Below are 19,302 nucleotides of genomic sequence, written 5' to 3'. Positions count from 1 at the left end.
AACTACTTAAAAGCTTCTAGTTCCTGTTCCTGGTCCTCATGCCTTATATATCTTTCTGCTTCCTGCCATCACTTCCTGGGATTAAAGAAATGTGTCCTTTCCCAAACAAAGAGATCTCAAGTCCTGGGATTAAAGGTGTGTGCCACCACTGCCTGGGTCTGTTTCTAGTGTGGCCTTGAACTCACAGAGATCCACATGGATCTCTGCCTCTCAAGTGATAGGATTAAGGATGTGTGCCACCACTGTCTAGCCTCTATTTCTTATCTAGTGGCTGGCTCTTCCTCTGATCCCCAGATAAGTTTTATTTGCTAGAGTACAAATAAAATATCACCACAATGGGGCAGCTGCACATCTGAACTCATCAATTATGACAGCATGCACATACCCTATGCAAGCTTAAACCAAATAAAATCCCAACATAGAGAGGGAAGAGGAGAGGAGGGAACAAAGGCCCACCTGTAACCAAGGAGCCATTGACACTTGAAGAAGGAGGGTCAGTTTTAAGAGTAGATGCCCTGCTAAGTTGAAAAGCACAAATTAGACTTGATGGGTAAAAAAGAAAAAAAAAGGACACAAATCTGGATGGTTGGATGAATGAATAGGGAAGCGGTATGGATCTGGGAGGAGTTCAGGAGGTGAATATGATCAAATACTTTGTAAGAAATTCTCAAAGAACTAATAAAAAAATTTCAAAGAGATGAGGCTGGAGAGGTGGCTCAGTGGTTAAGAGCACTGACTGCTCTTCCAGAGGACTGGGTTCAATTCCCAGCACCCACATAGCAGCTCACAACTGTCTGTAACTCCAGTTCTAGGGAACCTGACACCCATGGCAAAACACCAATACACATAAAATAAAATCTCAAAGAATTCTTAATCTTAAACTTATATTGTTCAGTATCTTTGCATTTAGTAGTTGAGTTGCAGTGTTTTGAAAGATTGATATCACCTTTCTTCATAATGTTTCCTGTGTGTGACTCTCTGTTATGATTTGTGTTGTCTGTTGGTTTAGATGTCTCTTCCAGTTCTTAGTGATCATTCTGTTCTTGAATGCTCAACCCCTGTACCATTCTGTGGGGAGAAAGCAGTTATGGCAGCAACATCAAACCATAAAAGACAGAAATGATAAGACAGGATTTCTCCCTACCACTGAGCAGTCCACTGCAGGAGTCACTACCCCATCCAATATTCACAAAACTCATTCAAGGCTTAGCATTGCTGTGGACTCATCCTGAGGGTAAGCATTCCCATATGCATTTTGTCTGGTTTACCTTTTGAAAGCTATTTCTCACTTGCCCCTAAAATTCCAACTGATGTTCTCATGGTTGACACTATGTTAGGCTGACTTCTCTATGACATGTCTTTCTCTGTTTTTTGTTTTTGGGGTTTTTTTTATCTCTATCTTTTCAGGTATCCTTTTCACTTCCTTTGTGGATTTCTGAACACTTGTTTTTATTTGGGATAAAGTCCATTTTTCTCTATTCTGGTATTCCCTCATTAGCTCACACAAAGGAATCCTCCCTTCAGTCTACACGCTTATCTATAAGTTGTTAGGTCACAGATTTCTAAAAGAAAAAAATTCTTGGAGGTTTTGCGATATTCCATTGAATTTATAGTAGACTTCTGAGAGAAACAGAATCTACTGAATCTTCTAGTTAATTATTGTGACTTAGCGCTCCATTTTTTGATCAGTCTTTAACTTTAGTCAGCACTGCTTTGAAATCCTCTAGGAATAGGTTTGAGAGTCTTTGACAAAACAAACAAACAACCAATAGAAAGTACTCAAAACACATTGTCAGATTGGTGACTGACCTAATTGTCATCACAGAACCTTCATCCAGTAACTGATGGAAGCAGATGTACAGCTAAGCAATGGGCCAAGCTCCTGGAGTCCAGTTGAAGAGAGGGAGGATGGATTATATAAGCAAAGGTGTGTGGGGGGGGTCAAGATCATGATGGGGAAAACCACAGAGACAGCTGTCCTGAGCTAGTAGGAGCTCATAGACTCTGGACTGACAGCTGGGGAACCTGCATGGGATCAAACTAGGCCCTCTCCTTCCTCCAATTTCTACTGTATTCCTGCCCTTCTTTACTCCCCAAATTCATATGAAAAAAAGAATGAATGTGGCTTACTAATAATTACATGGTAGGCACTCTACATAAGGGGTGAAGAATATATGATTCAAGTCAAATCCAGCCATTTTTCTATTATGTTGACTTTCTGTAAAATGATGACTGTATTGAGTACTGGGAAGAAGATCAAACAATTATCCAAATTAAAGTCTACATAAGGTCACATTCTTGTCTGTATGACTCAACTTTAATGAAAGTAGAAGGACTGTCTAAGCAGAAATGCAGCCTGTGGGCCTACTGTGTGCTGGAAAAGACCTCACATCAGGTATGGTACATATGTCACATTGCAGAAGCATCATTCTTTCCAGGTGTGTCCAGTAGTCTAAGCAGATCCCATAAGTACAGGATAAAGTGTGCTGTAGCTGCCCTCAAGATGGACAAATTTTTTTCTTTTTTTTAATTAAGACATTGTTTATTCATTCCACATACCAACCATAAATCCCCCCTCCTTCCTCCTCCTGCTCCTTCCCCCAGCTTTCCTCCCCACCCCAGCCCACTCTCCAACCCCTCCTCCAAAAAGGTAAGGCCTCCCATGAGGAGTCAGCAAAGCCCAGCACATTCAGCTGAGGCAGGTCGAAGCCCCTCCCTCTGCATCAAGGCTGTGCACATTGTCCCACCATAGGCAATGGGCTCCAAAAAGCCATTTCATGCACCAGAAATAGGTCCTATTCCCAATGTCAGGGGTCCCTCAAACAGACCAAGCCATACAACTGTCTTGCCCATGCAGAGGGCCCAGTCCAGTCCTATGCAGGCTCCACAGGTGTCAGTACAAAGTTCATGAGGTGCCAGAGGAAGACTCATCAATATGGGTTTCTACACAGAAACCTTTAGAAAACTCAGAAAACTGTTGAGTGAAGACCTCCACATTTGGCCACAGAGGGGCAGAGCTGCATCAGGGGAGATGAAGTTTGTTTCTTCTAAGTACTCACCAATGAGCCAGACATTATGTGCACATCAGGTTGCATTTATATATTTATTTGCACATATATATGTAATTATAATTTTTAAAAGAATCTATGAATTTGGGGAGTGAAGAAGGGCAGGAATACAGTAAAAATTGGAGGAAGGAGAGGGAAGAGATAAGTTATATAAATACATTTTAATTCTTAAAACTGCATAAGACAAATTATCTCCTAACTTGCTTAAATGTATTTAGAGAGCAACAAATACATATATCTATCTGGCATTTTCCTATATTTTATGTGTTTATCCTGGATCCATGGTATTGACACATAGGATTTTGCAAGTGAACCTATGAAGATACATGCTATCCTTCATGGCTAGGGCCACATTACCTTCTCTAATGTACATTCTAAGGTTGTCACACACACTTGGTCCAATCTCCAGCCACATTGATATAATTTATGCCTGTAATTATGTAGGTGTTCTTTCCACTAGAAAATCTACTCATAGTTTGAAGCCAGTTCAATCTTCTCTTCCATCAGAATCTTCTCTGACTGGATCAAAAAGCAGTGTCCACACCCTTTCCTTCATCATCTTGTCTAGACACACAGGTGTCTTTGATAGGCTTCAGTTTTCTGGTCTTGAGTGATGAGACTAGGTTGAAGATTGGAACTGTGCCTGTCGAGAAAGACACCCGAGCACTCCCATACAGTAGGCACTCAGCAAATACAAAGCACTTCTTCCTCATCTTCAACTAAAATTGCTTTTATCTTCAGAGCACCTTTACTTTTTTTCTTCTTTTTCTCATTTTCACACATGAGAACAAATATATGATATTTTTCTTTATGTGTCTATTTTGATTAATATCATAGCCTTCAGGTCTATCCATTTCTCTACAAATGACAAGATTTCATTCTTACACATGGCTGAACATACTCTCCTGTTTCGTATGCAATATCTTCATTTGTCTGTTGACAGGTGGTACCAGGCTATTTCTACATCTTGGCTATCATGGTTTTGTTGTGAAACCACTGTGTACTTGTTCCTTATAAGCAAGCTTATGGAGGTATCTCTCTAGCTCGATGACTTCAGTTAGTTGGATAAATACCCACAAGTAGAATAGCTGAATCACTGAAATCCTTCCATTCTTTGTTTTTATCTTTCTTTAGAAATATTTTATTTAAACTTTCTTATAAAATATATTGTGATCATATTTCAGCTCCCCAGCTCCTCTCCCACCCCCTACCTACCCAACTTTGTGATTTCTCTTTTTTTCCACCCTCTCCAATAAAAAACAAAAACAAAAGGCAAAAAAACCTAAGAGGAAAATATCAAAACAAAACAAAATGAAGCAAAGAGCCCATTTTGTGTGGAGTTCAGGGCCTGGGACCTGCCATGGAATGTGTTTGGATATACCTAGTGACCCTCCATTGGGGAAAACTGATTTTCCCTTTCCTAGCAGGTATCAACTAAAATAGCTTTTTTTGTTGGGGATGAGAACACATATTCACTCCCCCTTCTCAGTGCTTGGATTTTTCTGTTTTGAACCTTTGCAGATTTTGTGTATTCTGCCACAGTCTCTGTGGGTTCATATGTGCATCAGTATTGTGTCTATAGACACTGTTCCTTGGAGTCATTCACCACCTCTGGCTCTTACAATCTTTCCAGCCCTCTTCTAAATAGATCCCTGAACTTTGAAGGGAGTACGTTGATGGAGACAGCCCATTTGTGGCTGAATGTCCCAAAGTCTCTTACTCTATGCACACTGTCCAGTGGTTGTCTATGTTAATTCCTGTCTACTGCAAGAAGAACTGTCTTTGATGAGGTTTGAACACAACATTGATCCACGAATAAAGCATGTCTATACTGCTATTCTTGGTGGCTATAGCAACATGCTACAGCATGTTACTACCATTGTGTAATGAATGGTTCCTTATAAGAAAGGAATTTCTAATTTTCAATGACTGTATTTTCAGTGAAACTAAAGTTGAAAAAAATGGAGATGTGCTTCCTATGTCAGCTTTCATCAAAGTGTTTGTGAGGGGTGGAGCCTGTTGAAAGAACTGAGGTGTCTGTGAAGTTGGAGTCAGTGTTCTGTGGGGAGATAAAAGGACACCTGAATTCTCACCGAGATTCAGCTCTAAGAGGAATGCACAAGATTCTGAAAGCATCATTTTTAGTCCTAGCCCTTCACCTAGCCTGTGAGTCATAGAAGAGATACCCCAGGATATGGGATTAATGTGGAGGCATAAGGGAACTGGGGCACCAGACAAAATCATAAATGTGGAAACCACAAGAAGGTAGTTCATATCTTGGAATCTAATGGCATTTGTTATTTCTCTACACAGGGGTGAGTGGCCAGCAGCAGGACAGACGTGACCAGCAGCAGGTGAGACAAAGTCCCCAATCTCTGACAGTCTGGGAAGGAGGGACTTCAGTTCTGAACTGCACTTATGAGAACAGCGCATTTGACTACTTCCCATGGTACCGGCAGTTCCCTGGTAAAGGCCTTGAATTCCTGATAGCCATAAATTTAGTGTCAAATAAAAAGGAAGATGGAAGATTCACAGTCTTCTTCAGGAAAAGCACGAAAGAGCTCTCCTTACATATCACAGATTCTCAGCCTGGAGACTCAGCCACCTACTTCTGTGCAGCAAGTACACAGTGATCTCCAGGCACCTGCAGCCCATACCCAAACCCACAGCTGAGGCTCCAGCAAAAGCCTGCTGTGGGGCTGAGCCTGGCAGAGGTGCAGAGAGTTTTCATTTGCAGGAGCAGGTGACAGGTGTCACAGTGAATATGAGGACTAGACTCATTCAGGCCAGAGACTGAGCTAGGTGAAGTCACGACTTGCTTTTCTCCAGTCTCCCTTTGCTCCTCAGGCATCACTGGAGTTTTAGATCTATTTCCTTAACTAGCTTAGTTGAATTGTTTTCCTTAGTGGTTATGTTAATAGTTCTCTGTGTGGTTGGTTTGTACCAAATGGGAATTATAACATCCCTATCTCCCTACACTCTTGTCAACAGTGTTGTTAATGTGTGGTTATTACAGCCCAATGTCAGTCACTTTGACTGTAGCTTCTGTGATAGAAATCACATAGAATTGTCTTTTACCTTATGTCTTCCCTGATGACAAGGGAAGTGGTGATTTGCATGACCACCGACCACTTCTACTTCCTCTTGTTTTGAATCTTCTATCCCTGTCTACATTCAGAAAATTCAAGTATGTAAACCAGGAGGCACTCAAGGGATGCAGGTGTGTTTACAATAGATGAATGACTTCAGTGAGGAAGGAATGAAATTTACTCACATAACAAAAATATATAACTTTCATCAAAGAAGTAGTTTCACGTGTGGTTTTCATAGATGAATCAAAACGTTAATGTTGAGTATAAAAAGCGAATGTCAGAATGAGACATATACTTCATGACATACTTATAAGAAATCTCAAAAATACAAATGAAATACTGTATATTGATATTTTCAAATTCTTTCAGTATTATTGTTTTTGTTGTTGATGATGATGATGATGATGATGATGATGATGATGTGTGTGTGTGTGTGTGTGTGTGTGTGTGTACATGACACAGAGCACCTGTGGAGGACAAAGGATAGCTTTATAAAGTCAGTTCTCCCCTTTCTCCATTACCTGAGTGCAGATGTAACCAACCTTCTTATTAAATAAGAAACACAGAACCAATGCAAAGAAGAAAGCCAAGAGGTCAGAGCTAAGAGCTAAAACCTTACCCTTCCTCATGCAGTGGTCCTACCTCTCTGAACCAGAACTACCCCTGTGTTAAAGTCTTTATATAGAGTTCCTGTTCTGCCTTCTCATTGGTTATAAACCCAACCACATGACTGCCTCGTCACGGCCTGTCTGTATAGGCCTCCAGGTTTTCCATGCTTGGTATTGAGATTAAAGGCATGTGTATCCAATAATGGCTGTATCCCTGAACACATAGAGACTTACCCAGCTCTGCCTACCAAGTGCTGGGATTACAAGCGTACGCCACCACTGCCCTGCTTTCCTATGGCTTGCTAATAGCTCTGACCCCTGGGCAACTTTATTTATTAACATACAAATAACATTTTAATACAAATAAAATATCACCATACCTGAGTTCAATCCTAGGAACCAGGCTTCCAGGGCAAGTGCTTTACACACTGACCCACCTCACCAGGTTTATATATTGTTTTCTAATGTGTACCTACAAGAAATATTACAAGTGCCCTGTATAGAAACTTCTCAATAATTATTTCTCTTTGGACACAAAGAAGAAAGGAGTTATTTCTTTATATATATATATATATATATATATATATATATATATATAAAGAAAGAAAGAAAGAAAGAAAGAAAGAAAGAAAGAAAGAAAGAAAGAAAGGTAGATTATTGATCGTCTTTGGGCTGCAAACTACTCAGGACAGTTTCAAGGTGGCTGGTTGAGATGATCCAGCCTCACAGACTACTCTAGCCAGGAGTTGAGACAAGCCCTGTGTAAATCAAACCTGAGCCAGGTACTGGGGTGAACTGGAAGATCAGAGAACCAGAACAAGCCACAGCTACCTCACCTCATCAGATCCTCAGCTGGTCTTGTTTCCTCAGACTGGAAGCCTCTGTGTCCTTATATCCTAATGGCTCTCAGCTGAACTGTACTGCTCAAATACTAAAAGCTTAACCAGCCAAATGCTTCTAGTTTCTGGTCCTCACACCTTATATATCTTTCTGCTTTCTATCATCACTCCCTGGGCTTAAATGCTCGCTTTCTGGGATTAAAGGCATGAGTCACCATGCTTGGCTGTATCCTTGAGCAGATGATTTCTGCCTCTGGAATGCTAGGATTAAAGGCATGTGCTACCACTGCCTATCCTAAGTATTTAGTGGCTTTTCTATTCTCTGACCCCAGATATGTTTATTAGGGTACACAATATTTTGGGAACACAATACCACCACAGCCCTGCACTTTCCCATTATACAGGGACTGGACTATATAGCTAGCTCTCCCAAGACTTGACAATTATCCCAAATTTTTTTTCAGGGTCCCTTAAGATGCCATTGCCCCCAGACAATAGGAAGGAACTTTAAGAACATGACACCCATATTCTCAATAGACAGGGTGGGTGGTTTTTAGTCTTTCAGTGGGTTATGAATATTTGCCATCATTTAGGGTGTTTGGTTACAAGTTTTTATTGGTAATGATCAGGAAAAAAAGCTGAACAAAGGAGATTAGATTCAGGGATCTCATTCTAAAAAGAAAAAGGGGGATATAGAAATAAGATAAAAAGGTAAATTATTGAATCTACTTTTAAAAAGCAACTACAAGTTTTAAATATTTTACATTGGCTTGGATTTTTGTATATTAATACAAATTTGAGGTTATTTTTGTTATATATATATATGTAATATGTGTGTGTGTGATATAGAAATGATAGGATGAAAAGGTAGATTATTGAATCTACTTTTAAACCAAAACAGCAACTACTAGTTTTAAATATTTTACACTGATTTTTGTATATTGATATAAATTTAAGGTTACTTTGGTTAGAAGATACTGTAAATACATTTCTACTCCTATTCAAGGTATTGTACCTATACAACTCATCTAACAATGGAATGTAAATTTCTGGACCTTGAAAGTTACTATTAAAAACTACTTAGGATAATAAAGACAGGATAGTAGTCACTTATTACAATCAAACTTGTAGTCTTGTTAGGTATGTTTTCAAGGTCAAACAGATATAATTTAGATAGGCAAGTGGTCTTTGAACATTTCAGAGATCTACAGAATATGGCATTTAAGATGTTTTAATAACATAAGGTTTTCTTTTCTTATGACAATGAGACATGTCTGCTCCTGGCAGTGCCAATCTACTTTAGAGAACATGATGGGCATCAAAGAAACTCCATATGGAGTTTATTTTCTTTGTGGAAAAAGTTATCCATTGGGCAGGAAACTGCCCTTTTCTCAACTGCTGACAGTATGCTGTCCAAATTAGACAAGTAGGACAGAAAGGAAAGTGACTGCCAAACTTTGCCAAGACAAGGTGGGACTGTTCTTCAAAAATCCTGCTTCACAGATAAGTCTGTCAGATATTCTAGGTCTATAGGCCAAAGATGGATGTCCCAACATTATATAGGAACCTTAGGTAACTGTCCAGACAGCCAGCAGTTTCTGTCATTTCTTATTTTTAGAAGTTGTTTACTCTGGAGTTCCTGTTTACTCAGTTAATATTATATCCTTCTCAGAAGTTGAAGACTTTGTAGTTATACTTTTCATTTTTAACAAATTCAGAAAAGACACTCATAAAAGAGGTGTAAAGTGTATAAGGTTGAGAGATAGTTTGGGGTTAGTAATGCAAATTAGTATAGAAAGTAAATTAGATACAACACTTTAGACTCACCAAGATAAGATAGATAATGGAATATTTTCTCTGAATTTGTCAAATGATAATGGACTAGACATTGTTAATGTAATTATTGCCTGTATATACTTGTATATAGTTATTGTACTTATTGTATATAGTTTTTCTATGTTAGTTAAAACCTTTGTTTTTTGTTTAGACCAAAGGGGGAAAATGTTATGTGATATTTTGTTTGTGTTCTGAAAAATAAAGCTTACCTGGAATCAGAAGGCAGAGATTTTGCACTTTGGGAATTAACATAAATTCTGCTTCAGCATATAGTCAAGGTCCTTCAGTGTCTGAAAAGAAAAATATTCATTTTGGACAATGTTCACATATTCAGTTTTGTGGATGAAAGATCATTCACAGAGGTTTTTTTTTTTCTTCATGAGAACTATAATAACTGCAGGATATCTTCAAGCATGGGCATGCTCCCATGGCAATGGATAACATCACCGAACATCTGGACACAGATGCTCCTCACTCCCTCACTCTCATGCTTCTCCTTCCCCAGACTTCTGCTAAGACTTGTACAGTTTTGTCATCACAGTCAGCCTTTGCTGGGCCACTGGCTCTCCAGGACACAACTATAGACTTCAGCCTCAAAAGCCTGTTCTGATGTCAGTTGTCTGAGCCAATCTTTGGCTGTTGTGAAGTGCCAGTAGTTTGATGTGAAGTGCCAGGGGTGAGAAGGAAAGAAGGTGTGGGAAAGATTTCTGGTTTGTCTCTGCTGGGAATCCAGGATTGGTGATCACATTTTACCTTCAAACAAACCTGAGTCAGGACAGTTGAAACTTGAATAAATATGAGCAACACTTGGATATTTCATATTTTGTTTCAGGAACGCCTCTCAGACCTCATCACAGATTAATTTAATAAACTTTTGCTAAGCCCCCTTTATTGTTTATCTTTGTTTTTTTTCAAGATTTTACTTTTAGTTGTTTATTTGTGTCTGTGCATGTGTGTTTGTTTGTGTGTATGCACATGAGTGTGTGTGTTTCTATGTGTGTGTGCACATATGTGTTGGAGAGTGATTTATGGTGCTTTTTTTTTTGAGATAAGAAGAGTGTGTCAGATCCCTTAGAGTGGGAATAATTGAAATGATCCATGCAAGATGGTTATTGACAACCATGCTGATTAAGTCAATTAAAAATTTTCCTTTTTACTGATGTTTAGACAAAGAGTAGGCTCATGTCTCTGAAAGTCTCTTAGTGAACAACTTCAGGGGTACAGATATTTTTAAAGGCAAAAAACATACAGACCATAATTTCCATCAAAGTTAGATGAAAGTAACATCAAAGTACCCTTGAACTGTCCATTCCTGGCAGAGCATAGTAATTATTTTAGACATAACATGCCAATTATTTTTGACATATCTTTTCTAGTTATTTTAGTTTACTTAATTATTTTGGTTAATACATCTGGACTGTGGTCAAGACGAAGGAAATCTCAAATGTGTTGCCAAGGCAGGCATGAGCATTGTGGGGAGGGAAGTAGAGGGCTGAGAACTGTCTAAGTAAACATGAACTGAAGCCAGAATAGGATGACCTTACCTTAGTCATTTCAGTAGTAAGCAGTGGCTGGGTGGCCAGCAAACTGAAACCTGAACCCTATCCTCATAATGGAGCACCAAATGCCTTTAATCAGCAATTCATCTCTCTGACCTTTTAAGCTTTATTCTTTACCAGACTGTATTGCTAGCCAATTCAATCACATAAAAAGGAAAAAGAATGTTTCTAATTGGACCAATTTCCTAGCCCAATAAAACTTGATATACCCCCCAAACCACACTTTAGAGGCTGTGGGAGAGGCTGCACCTGTTCTGTCAAAAGCATAGAACACAGCCTTGCCATCAAGAGCTCCCCAGGATCTCCCATGGTCTCCTGCTTAGCTACAGAGACTGGGTTACAGGACATGGGCTACCTGCCAGCCCTTGGCAGTCAAATTGCCAGAGAAGTAGACTTCAGATATCAGAAACTAGTTCCAGAAGCACCCATTAATCTTTTATTTAAACTTTTAACAAAACACTTGAATTTCAAAGATCTTGTTTATGCTTTCTTTTCTGATTTCCTTTTTTATTTTTTTAATTAATTAATTAATCAATTCATATTTAAAGTCATGATCTCTCTGTGTGTAGCCCTGGATGTTCTAGAACTCACTCTGTAGATCAAACTGGCCTTGAAGTCACTGAGATTCACCTGTCTCTGCCTTCCAATTGCTGGGATTAAAGGCATGTGCCACCACCATCTGGCTGAATCTATGCATTGAAATGATGAGAATAAATGAAAGATTAATAGCTCATTCTTTTTAACACATTACTTTTATTGTATGTGCATTGGTGTTTTGCCTGCATGTATGTCTGTGTGACTGTGTCAGGTCCCCTAGAACTGGAGTTAGAAACAGTTGAGAGCTGCCATGTGGGTGCTGGGAATTGAACCAGCGTCCTCTGGAAGAGCAGACAGTGCTATCAACCACTGAGCCATCTCTCCAGCCCCCCTAATAGCTCATTCTAAGTGACTGTACAATGGTACACAAAAATTCAACTACCAATTAATGTGCTACTAACATGCCCCAAAACACTTTCAGGTTATATGTACCATGTACTGTGGAGACAAATAATAGGCTTGCCTCATGAAGATTTCTGGCAAGTTTATTCTGAGATTGTTTTGCAAGTAAAAATGCAAAGGAGAATTTAACAAGTGAGATTGAACAGTTGAGGGCAAAGTTATTATTGTTGTTGTTGTTGTTATTGTTGTATACATATATATTTACCTGGGTATATATGTGGAGGCCAGAACCCATGTTGGGCATCTTCCTATATTGTTCTCCATCTATACTATTTGGAAGACAGGGTCTTTCATTGAACCTTGAGCTTGCCTATTAGAATAGACTAGAATGCTTTTCAGAGCCAGTACTACAGGAACACCCCACAGCATCTGGGTTCTTAAGTGGCTACTGGAGATTCACACGTAAGTCCTCAGGATGCACATCAGTCATTCAACACACTGAGCATCTCGTCGACCTCTAAAGGAGACTGTTATTTGCCATGTTATAATTGCATAGAACATAAACAAAGAGGGATCTTCTAGAATTCTGAGGGACTGCCCCTCACCATGTGATTTAAAAGTAACTTTGTTAACTGCAGGATTTAGATAGATTCTAGCTCTCAGTAAAGGAGGAACATTATTTCAGATCCCAGTGTTTCACAGGGAGTGCATACACTTGTGCAGCCTTTTCTTTATCAGCCTTTATTAGACAATAGATTGAGAGAAGTCAACATACTAGTCTGTAAGTGCATTAAAGACTGCACATGGCTCATGATGAATCTGACCTTGGGTTGCCCAAATTATCCCACTAACAACCATGTGTGCAAAACAGCTTCACCCTCCCTTTTAAGTGCTGCCTCTTTTAACAACCAAGAAAGACAGGAAGCAAGTAAAAGTCCGTGGTGAGCTATACTTTCACTCTCTCTACATGGAACTTGTGCCCTACGATCATTCAAAACCTATTTCCTGCTTGAGTCAATGTAAGAAACACAGGCGGTACACATGCACACTGCCGGACACTTAGACGTTGAACACGAGCTGAGGCAGAGCAGATAGAGCAGATACACTGGTACAGCGGCATCTATCTCATGTGCCTCCCCACAGCCTGTTCTGTGGGTTGATGGCCTTGGCCTCCTCTGTATGGATGTTACACATATATCTAAGGCTATAGTAAGGAGGACACATTGCCCCAGGCATACGGCAAATCACATGGACCAGAGGGGGAACAGGGATTGGAGAAAAGGAAGCAGAGTGTGTCTCCAGTTAGGTTTACCTTCGGGTGTTAAGATAATCTAATTCCTATACTATTTTATTCACATCGCACAATTAGTTGTGTTTTTTTATTGTTCTACAGGATCCAATGCAGGCCAGAAAGTGACTCGGGTCCAACCAGCACAAGTGGGAAAAAAGGGGAAGAAGTCACCCGAGTGTGTTCACATGAGACATGGCAGAACTTATACCATCTTTCCTGGCATAAGTTTCTGAGTGGAGAGATGATTCTCCTCATTCATCAGTTTTTTTCATCTTGCAGGATGAAAGAAGAGAGCGGCCACTATTCCGTTGTCTTCCAGAAGTCAGCCAAGTCCATCAGCCTGTCATTTCAGCCTCACAGCTGGAACATTCAATGCATTATTTATGTGCTCTCTGGAAACCGGCTCACGGTGTTTGAAATGACAGTGCAAGCTGAATAAACATGGGAGCTCCTTAAGTACAGCCTCTCTCAGGCAGTCCAGCTGAGAAGCACACCTGCACGTCCCAGACAAGAAGGTCCCAACCAGGGCGGCTTCATCTGCAGTTTGCATCAGAAGCGTGTTTCTAAGTAAAACATCCTTCTATAAGATTTGGAAATGGTTATTGTGAGCACCTTATTATAATACATTGTCTTGAATATATGTTAGTAAAAATTAGATCAGAGAGAACATATATGGTATTTCCTACAGCTTCGTAGCTTACATCATAGTAATTTAAATTGCTAGTTTCCCTTTAAGGTGGTAACAGTGCATACCTAGTTGTCTGGAATAACAAAGAAAATAATTTCCTTTTGAAAGTTGCCATTATGAATGAAGTAGTCAGAGATTAATATAAGGAATTCAACCATAAAATTGCTGGAAGTGACTGGAGAGTGCCTGGAAATCTTTGGTTTTGCATCTGGCACTGAACCTGAGGTCCTGAAGGTCAGCTAGACCAGCAGTTGGGAAGGACGGCAGCATGAGGGCAGCACCTGGGTTACTGAGACATGTGAAAGTACAGTGAGACTAACAAGGCGATGGGAATCTAGAGGGACAAACCTCCCTTACCTCCTCAATCTCTCTTGTTTGGGGGAACTTCAGGAGAAGCCATGTAATTTGGCAACACGCTACACACAGAATTGACGGCATATGAGCTGTCCAAGCCTGAGCCATTCCTACTGAGGGTAAAGCTGAGAGAACTGCCTGGAACTCAGAGCTGCAGAGTCATGTAAAACATAAATGCTGCATCGCTCCTGTCTTCCAAGTCTGTCTTCTTTCGTGCCCAACCCTGAAACAGAGTCATATAGCGAAAGGAATTCTGGGAAATCTATTTCTAGGCAGTTTAAGTTGAGACTCTAAAGCTACCACAAGACTTCTGGGTAAGACATCAGATTAGAAGATGTGTTTGTGTGACTAGCTGTAAAGATTTAAGGCAGAAACACAATTAGATCATATTCACATAAAACAAAGAGAAGAAACAAACAAACAAAAAAACAGATATCAGCTAAAATGGGAATTAGAAACAGCTAAATGTCCAAACAGCAGTGAGCAGTACTCACTAAAGTTCCCACATACTAGACCTAAAGGGAGAGAAAATTCAGGCTTTAGTCATGCAGCCAGAGGCTAGATTGGGCATGCGCAGAGATCCAGCAGCAACAGAGCATGCCCTGGAGAAAGATGTACAAATGTGTTATAAGAACCCAAAGCTGAGACTGGTAGACACTTGCTAGAGAAGGCCTTGTCCCCTCCACTGCCTGGAAGAGGAACACAGTATCACAAAACCCGCACTGTGGAAACTAACACCGGACCCTGGAGGCTCAACAAAGGTGAACTCAGCACAGCCACTGTAAGTCAGAAGTGGAGTGCTTGCTCCGTAAGCTGACACTCTAGGTTCAATGCCCAGAACTGCAAGAAAAAATATGACTAAAGGTAAACTCCGTTGGCCAGGCTTTCCACACACTCTAGGAACATTGGCCAGAGAAAGGTTTTTGTATTTTTTTTTTTTTTTGGTTTTTCGAGACAGGGTTTCTCTGTGTAGCTTTGCACCTTTCCTGGAACTCACTTGGTAGCCCAGGCTGGCCTCGAACTCACAGAGATCTGCCTGGCTCTGCCTCCCGAGTGCTGGGCCAGAGAAAGGTTTTGTGTGCTGATTTCTCCAAACCCCAGAGACAAGTTGTGACTTGCTGGTAGAAGACCTGACGTCTGGAAATTCTAGCAGGAAGAGGTCTTGGTCACAGAAACCTTCATCTGGGAGGACACACTGATGTAATTGGTTTAGATTAATGAGACTAGCAGCCTTCTGACCATTTATGAAGACTGAGAGGGAAACCTCATCATCCAGGTGAGATCGGAACTCTTGACTGTGTACATGACGCGTGTATGATGCCTTCAACTTCGTGTTATTACTTATTTTAGTTTTCTTAATTTTTATTTATCCATAATTATAGATAGATAGATAGATAGATAGATAGATAGATAGATAGATAGATGATAGGTGGATGAACGGACGGATGATAGATAGATAGATAAATAGATAGATAGATAGATAGATGTGTGTGTGTGTGTGTGTGTGTGTGTGTGTGTGTGTGTATCTGTAAGGAAATTTGATTTTATTCCCCACTGTCTTCTCTTATCCCTCCCCCTCTTCTTCCTGACAGTTTCCATTCCTACTTCCATGTCCTTTTGTATGTGCCCTCCTGGATTTAACTAGAGTTGTTTGCATTAGCATGGGAGGGAGGTTATTGACTGGTACAAGGCATCTGACTAGTAGCTACACCTCAGAAGAGTGTCCTGCCTCTTACAGGCAACCATTAACTATCCTTGCAGTACCTCATGAAGTGATGGGTCTCCTCCGTCCTCCCATTGATAATAGACTGTTGATGAGCCCAGAAGTGCACATTACTGTAGGTAAACAGCCACTACTGCTGTGAGTTCAAGTGTTCAACAGCCATGCCACATCCAAAAGACACATGTTTAATTTTTATTATTATTATTATTATTTGCAGTTTTATGCTTTGGCAAGTTATTGTGATTTAATTTAATCTTGCTGTCGGTAGATTTATGACTGTCCTTTACCTTCCCAATAGTCTCTCTAGTGTGCATAATTATGATGCACATGCCTGCTTTCTCATTTTCATTTTAGTACTTCTGTTCCTCTTTCCCTTTCATTACTCAGTTTGCTCTTTAAACATTAGCTCAAAGAAAACACATTTCTTCCAAACAATGCCTTAGTGCAACTGTCACTGAAATTGCTGGTGATACATGTAAAGTGCACCAGTGTCTTCTACTAGAAGTCACCACTGGGCAGTCAGTCAGTCAAGTCACTATGTCTGGTAATGCAGGCATTTTTCTGGCTAAATTACCATGAGGTACATAAACCAAGTGAAGCCAACTCATTAGGAGAACTCACCTGATGTAAAACATCAGAAAAAAATAAAAGTTCAAAGACACATCCTTCACCTCAGATGCACAACGCACATGGATAAACACTGATCTACAAGACAAGCACACACTAGGACATCCCTGCAAGGTCACAACTCCTCAGTAGTGGGCACCAAAGATAAGGAGAGAGCTGAAATGCCAGGAAATGTTTTCAGACTCCCCCCTTGAAAAAGGGTTGAATGAAAATAGAACTCAAATAAGCAGACAAGAGAGCTGAGATAAGTCTGAAAACAATTTACTCAATTAAGGTGTAGCAGAAACTTCTCCAAAGCTAAAGAAAGAACTACGGATCCAATCTAAAAAGCATTGAGAACTAACCCCAGACATATATGACCAGGCAAACCCTGGCTAAGTCTCAGGAACACAATGCACACAAGGCCTTCATCTTCTGTTTAGAGAGACACACGTACTCAAAAGGAAGCCACTTGGGGGAGCGAGGGTTGAGGGGACTGAGCTTTGGACATGGAGGATTTCAACTGTGTAGTGTACCACCTCTCCCTGGGGGAACTGAAGGATTTCAGCCCTGTACCACCTCTCTCTGACAGAGCTGGGAAACAGAAGGATCCTTATAAGTTTCTGTGGCAGTTTCAGACACAATGAGGTGAGGCTTGTTCCTGATGTATGCCTTCCCAGCCCTTGTCACCATATGTACTAGCATGGCATTTTCTTCCAGAAAACTCAATTCTGAAAAACTTTATGAGCACTTAATAAAGAGTAAGGCTTTGCCTCCAACTCCCCACCACACACCCACAGCTGTGGTTTCCCAGGATTTCTCTAACTTGTTTTCTCGTGTCTTCCTAAGCTTCTGGGAGGTAATGCACACACTTTCTCCTTAAAGCTTGTGTGGATTATTATGCAGATTTACTTGTAAATTAATTGGAGGGATATTTATTAAGAACTGAGGAATAACTGAGATCTGAGTTTTGTTTAAAATTTTATTTATTATAAACACTAATTGACACAAAACATCACATGCGTCCCTAATCAGTAATGAGCTGAGACTTCCATGACTCACTGTAATGTCAGGAATCCCTCCCAAACTAAAAGCCAGCAAAGAAATTGCAGAGCTAAGGGGTTCTGCAAGTCCACCAATCTTATTTTGACAGGAGAACCATAGACAGGCAAAGGAAGACAATACACGCTAAGAGAACTCACTAAATGCAAACATTGTAATCCTGTTAACAAACGTAAAATTCATATTCTCTCCTCTGAGAAACAAGGACTTCATTAGAAGTGATAGAAATCATCAAGAACAAAACATTTTTAAAGGAAAAATGAATAAAACTTTCAAGATAACTTTCTATGAACTTGACATTTGTTTTTCATTGTCCTTGGTCAAGGTTGCTCAAGCTGGGCATAGTAGCACCTACCCGCAGTTTTAAATGACTTGTGTGACAGAGGCAGAGGATTGTCAATTGAGACTACTCAGAGTAACAGCTATATTCTGCCTTTAAAAAAAAAGAAAAAAAAAACTTAAGAATGAGGAAAGTCCACACACACACACTGGAAAACTATCTTTGCAATGCATAGTTCTTTGCTTTCTTTCAAGAGATGGTCTTACCATGCTCCCCAGTCTGACCACCAACTATTGCTCTATGCTGAAGTGGTCCTCTTGCCTCATCATCCCAAGTACCACAGGCAAGAGGCACAGTATCTGTCTCTGCAATGTGTCTATCTGAAAAGGATTCAAATGAGGAATATATAAAAAGTGTATAAAATCAGTGAGAAAAGAAATAATCATGGTAGACCTTAGCTGCTTCACAAATGATACCCAATCAGTAAGCATATAAAAACACTCAACGTGACTTTTCATCAGGGGAATGAAAATCAAGCCCCATTTTTATATGCCGCTTGTGTTCTCAGCATCACAAATATATTGCTGCAGCCAGAAAGAAATGACCCTAAGAAGATTGCAGAAAATGATGACTATTTCTAATGAATGGATGTCTATGTTTTCTAGACATTTCCATCATCAAATCCATGTGCAGAGAAGATTAAGCAGAAATGAGCCATGGACCTAGACAGTGAAGGAAAGAAATGTTTTACTTAAGAGAAAGGAAGTTGATATAGTTACCATTAATATGCATGAGAGATTATAATACATATTTCAGAATCTGTTTAATTCACATGCCAAAATTTCTGTCAGACAGCTCTTAGTTTTCTCATTTTTGATGCTCCAGATTGAGACACAGCGTTCTCTAACTTTGAATGGCACCTCAGTAGAGTGTCAGCAGAGTGCAGCACCAAGAGCTCCTAAAAAGTAGGGATTTTACAGTGGGAAACAGTGGCCCAGAGCAGAGTGGCTGCCTGTCTCAGTGATGGTGACATTATCAGTTGTAAGTGACCCTAACCAAATGGAAGCATACATTGCCCCAGGATCAACAGATCTAACATTCATTAACACACCTGTTAGCAGAGCTGAGTGTCTCAGGAGTCTCTTCTGAAGTCCTGTGCTGTGAAGTACAAGGAGCCAGAGGGAAAGGTTATCAGGAGCACACGGGGCACATTTCTCTACCAGGACTTCTGTCCCTTGCCTTTGCCAGCCTGCCTATAGTGCTGTCCCATCATATCTCAGCATGGTGATGCTCTGCACTTCCTGTAAGTCTCGACTCAAATGCAACCACCTGCGAAGACTTTGTCTAAATCTTTCCA

At 40.2% G+C, this 19,302-nt stretch overlaps 1 protein-coding gene and 1 gene segment (V, D, J or C); both read left to right on the top strand.

Moving 5' to 3' along the window:
- LOC131919447 (T cell receptor alpha chain MC.7.G5-like) overlaps positions 1–19,302 on the top strand; it is a 653,930-nt gene that overhangs the window by 123,415 nt on the left and 511,213 nt on the right. The gene's annotated exons all lie outside the window — the stretch shown is intronic.
- Positions 5,183–5,701, top strand: LOC131919449 (T cell receptor alpha variable 23/delta variable 6-like). The segment is given in 2 exon segments: positions 5,183–5,234; positions 5,382–5,701. Coding segments are annotated over 2 exon segments (372 nt in total).

Source organism: Peromyscus eremicus, chromosome 9 (assembly GCF_949786415.1).
Source record: "Peromyscus eremicus chromosome 9, PerEre_H2_v1, whole genome shotgun sequence".
In the NCBI taxonomy this organism is placed as follows: Eukaryota; Metazoa; Chordata; class Mammalia; order Rodentia; family Cricetidae; genus Peromyscus; species Peromyscus eremicus.
Note: the sequence above shows the minus strand (reverse complement) of the source record. Positions and strands in the feature narration are given on the sequence as shown.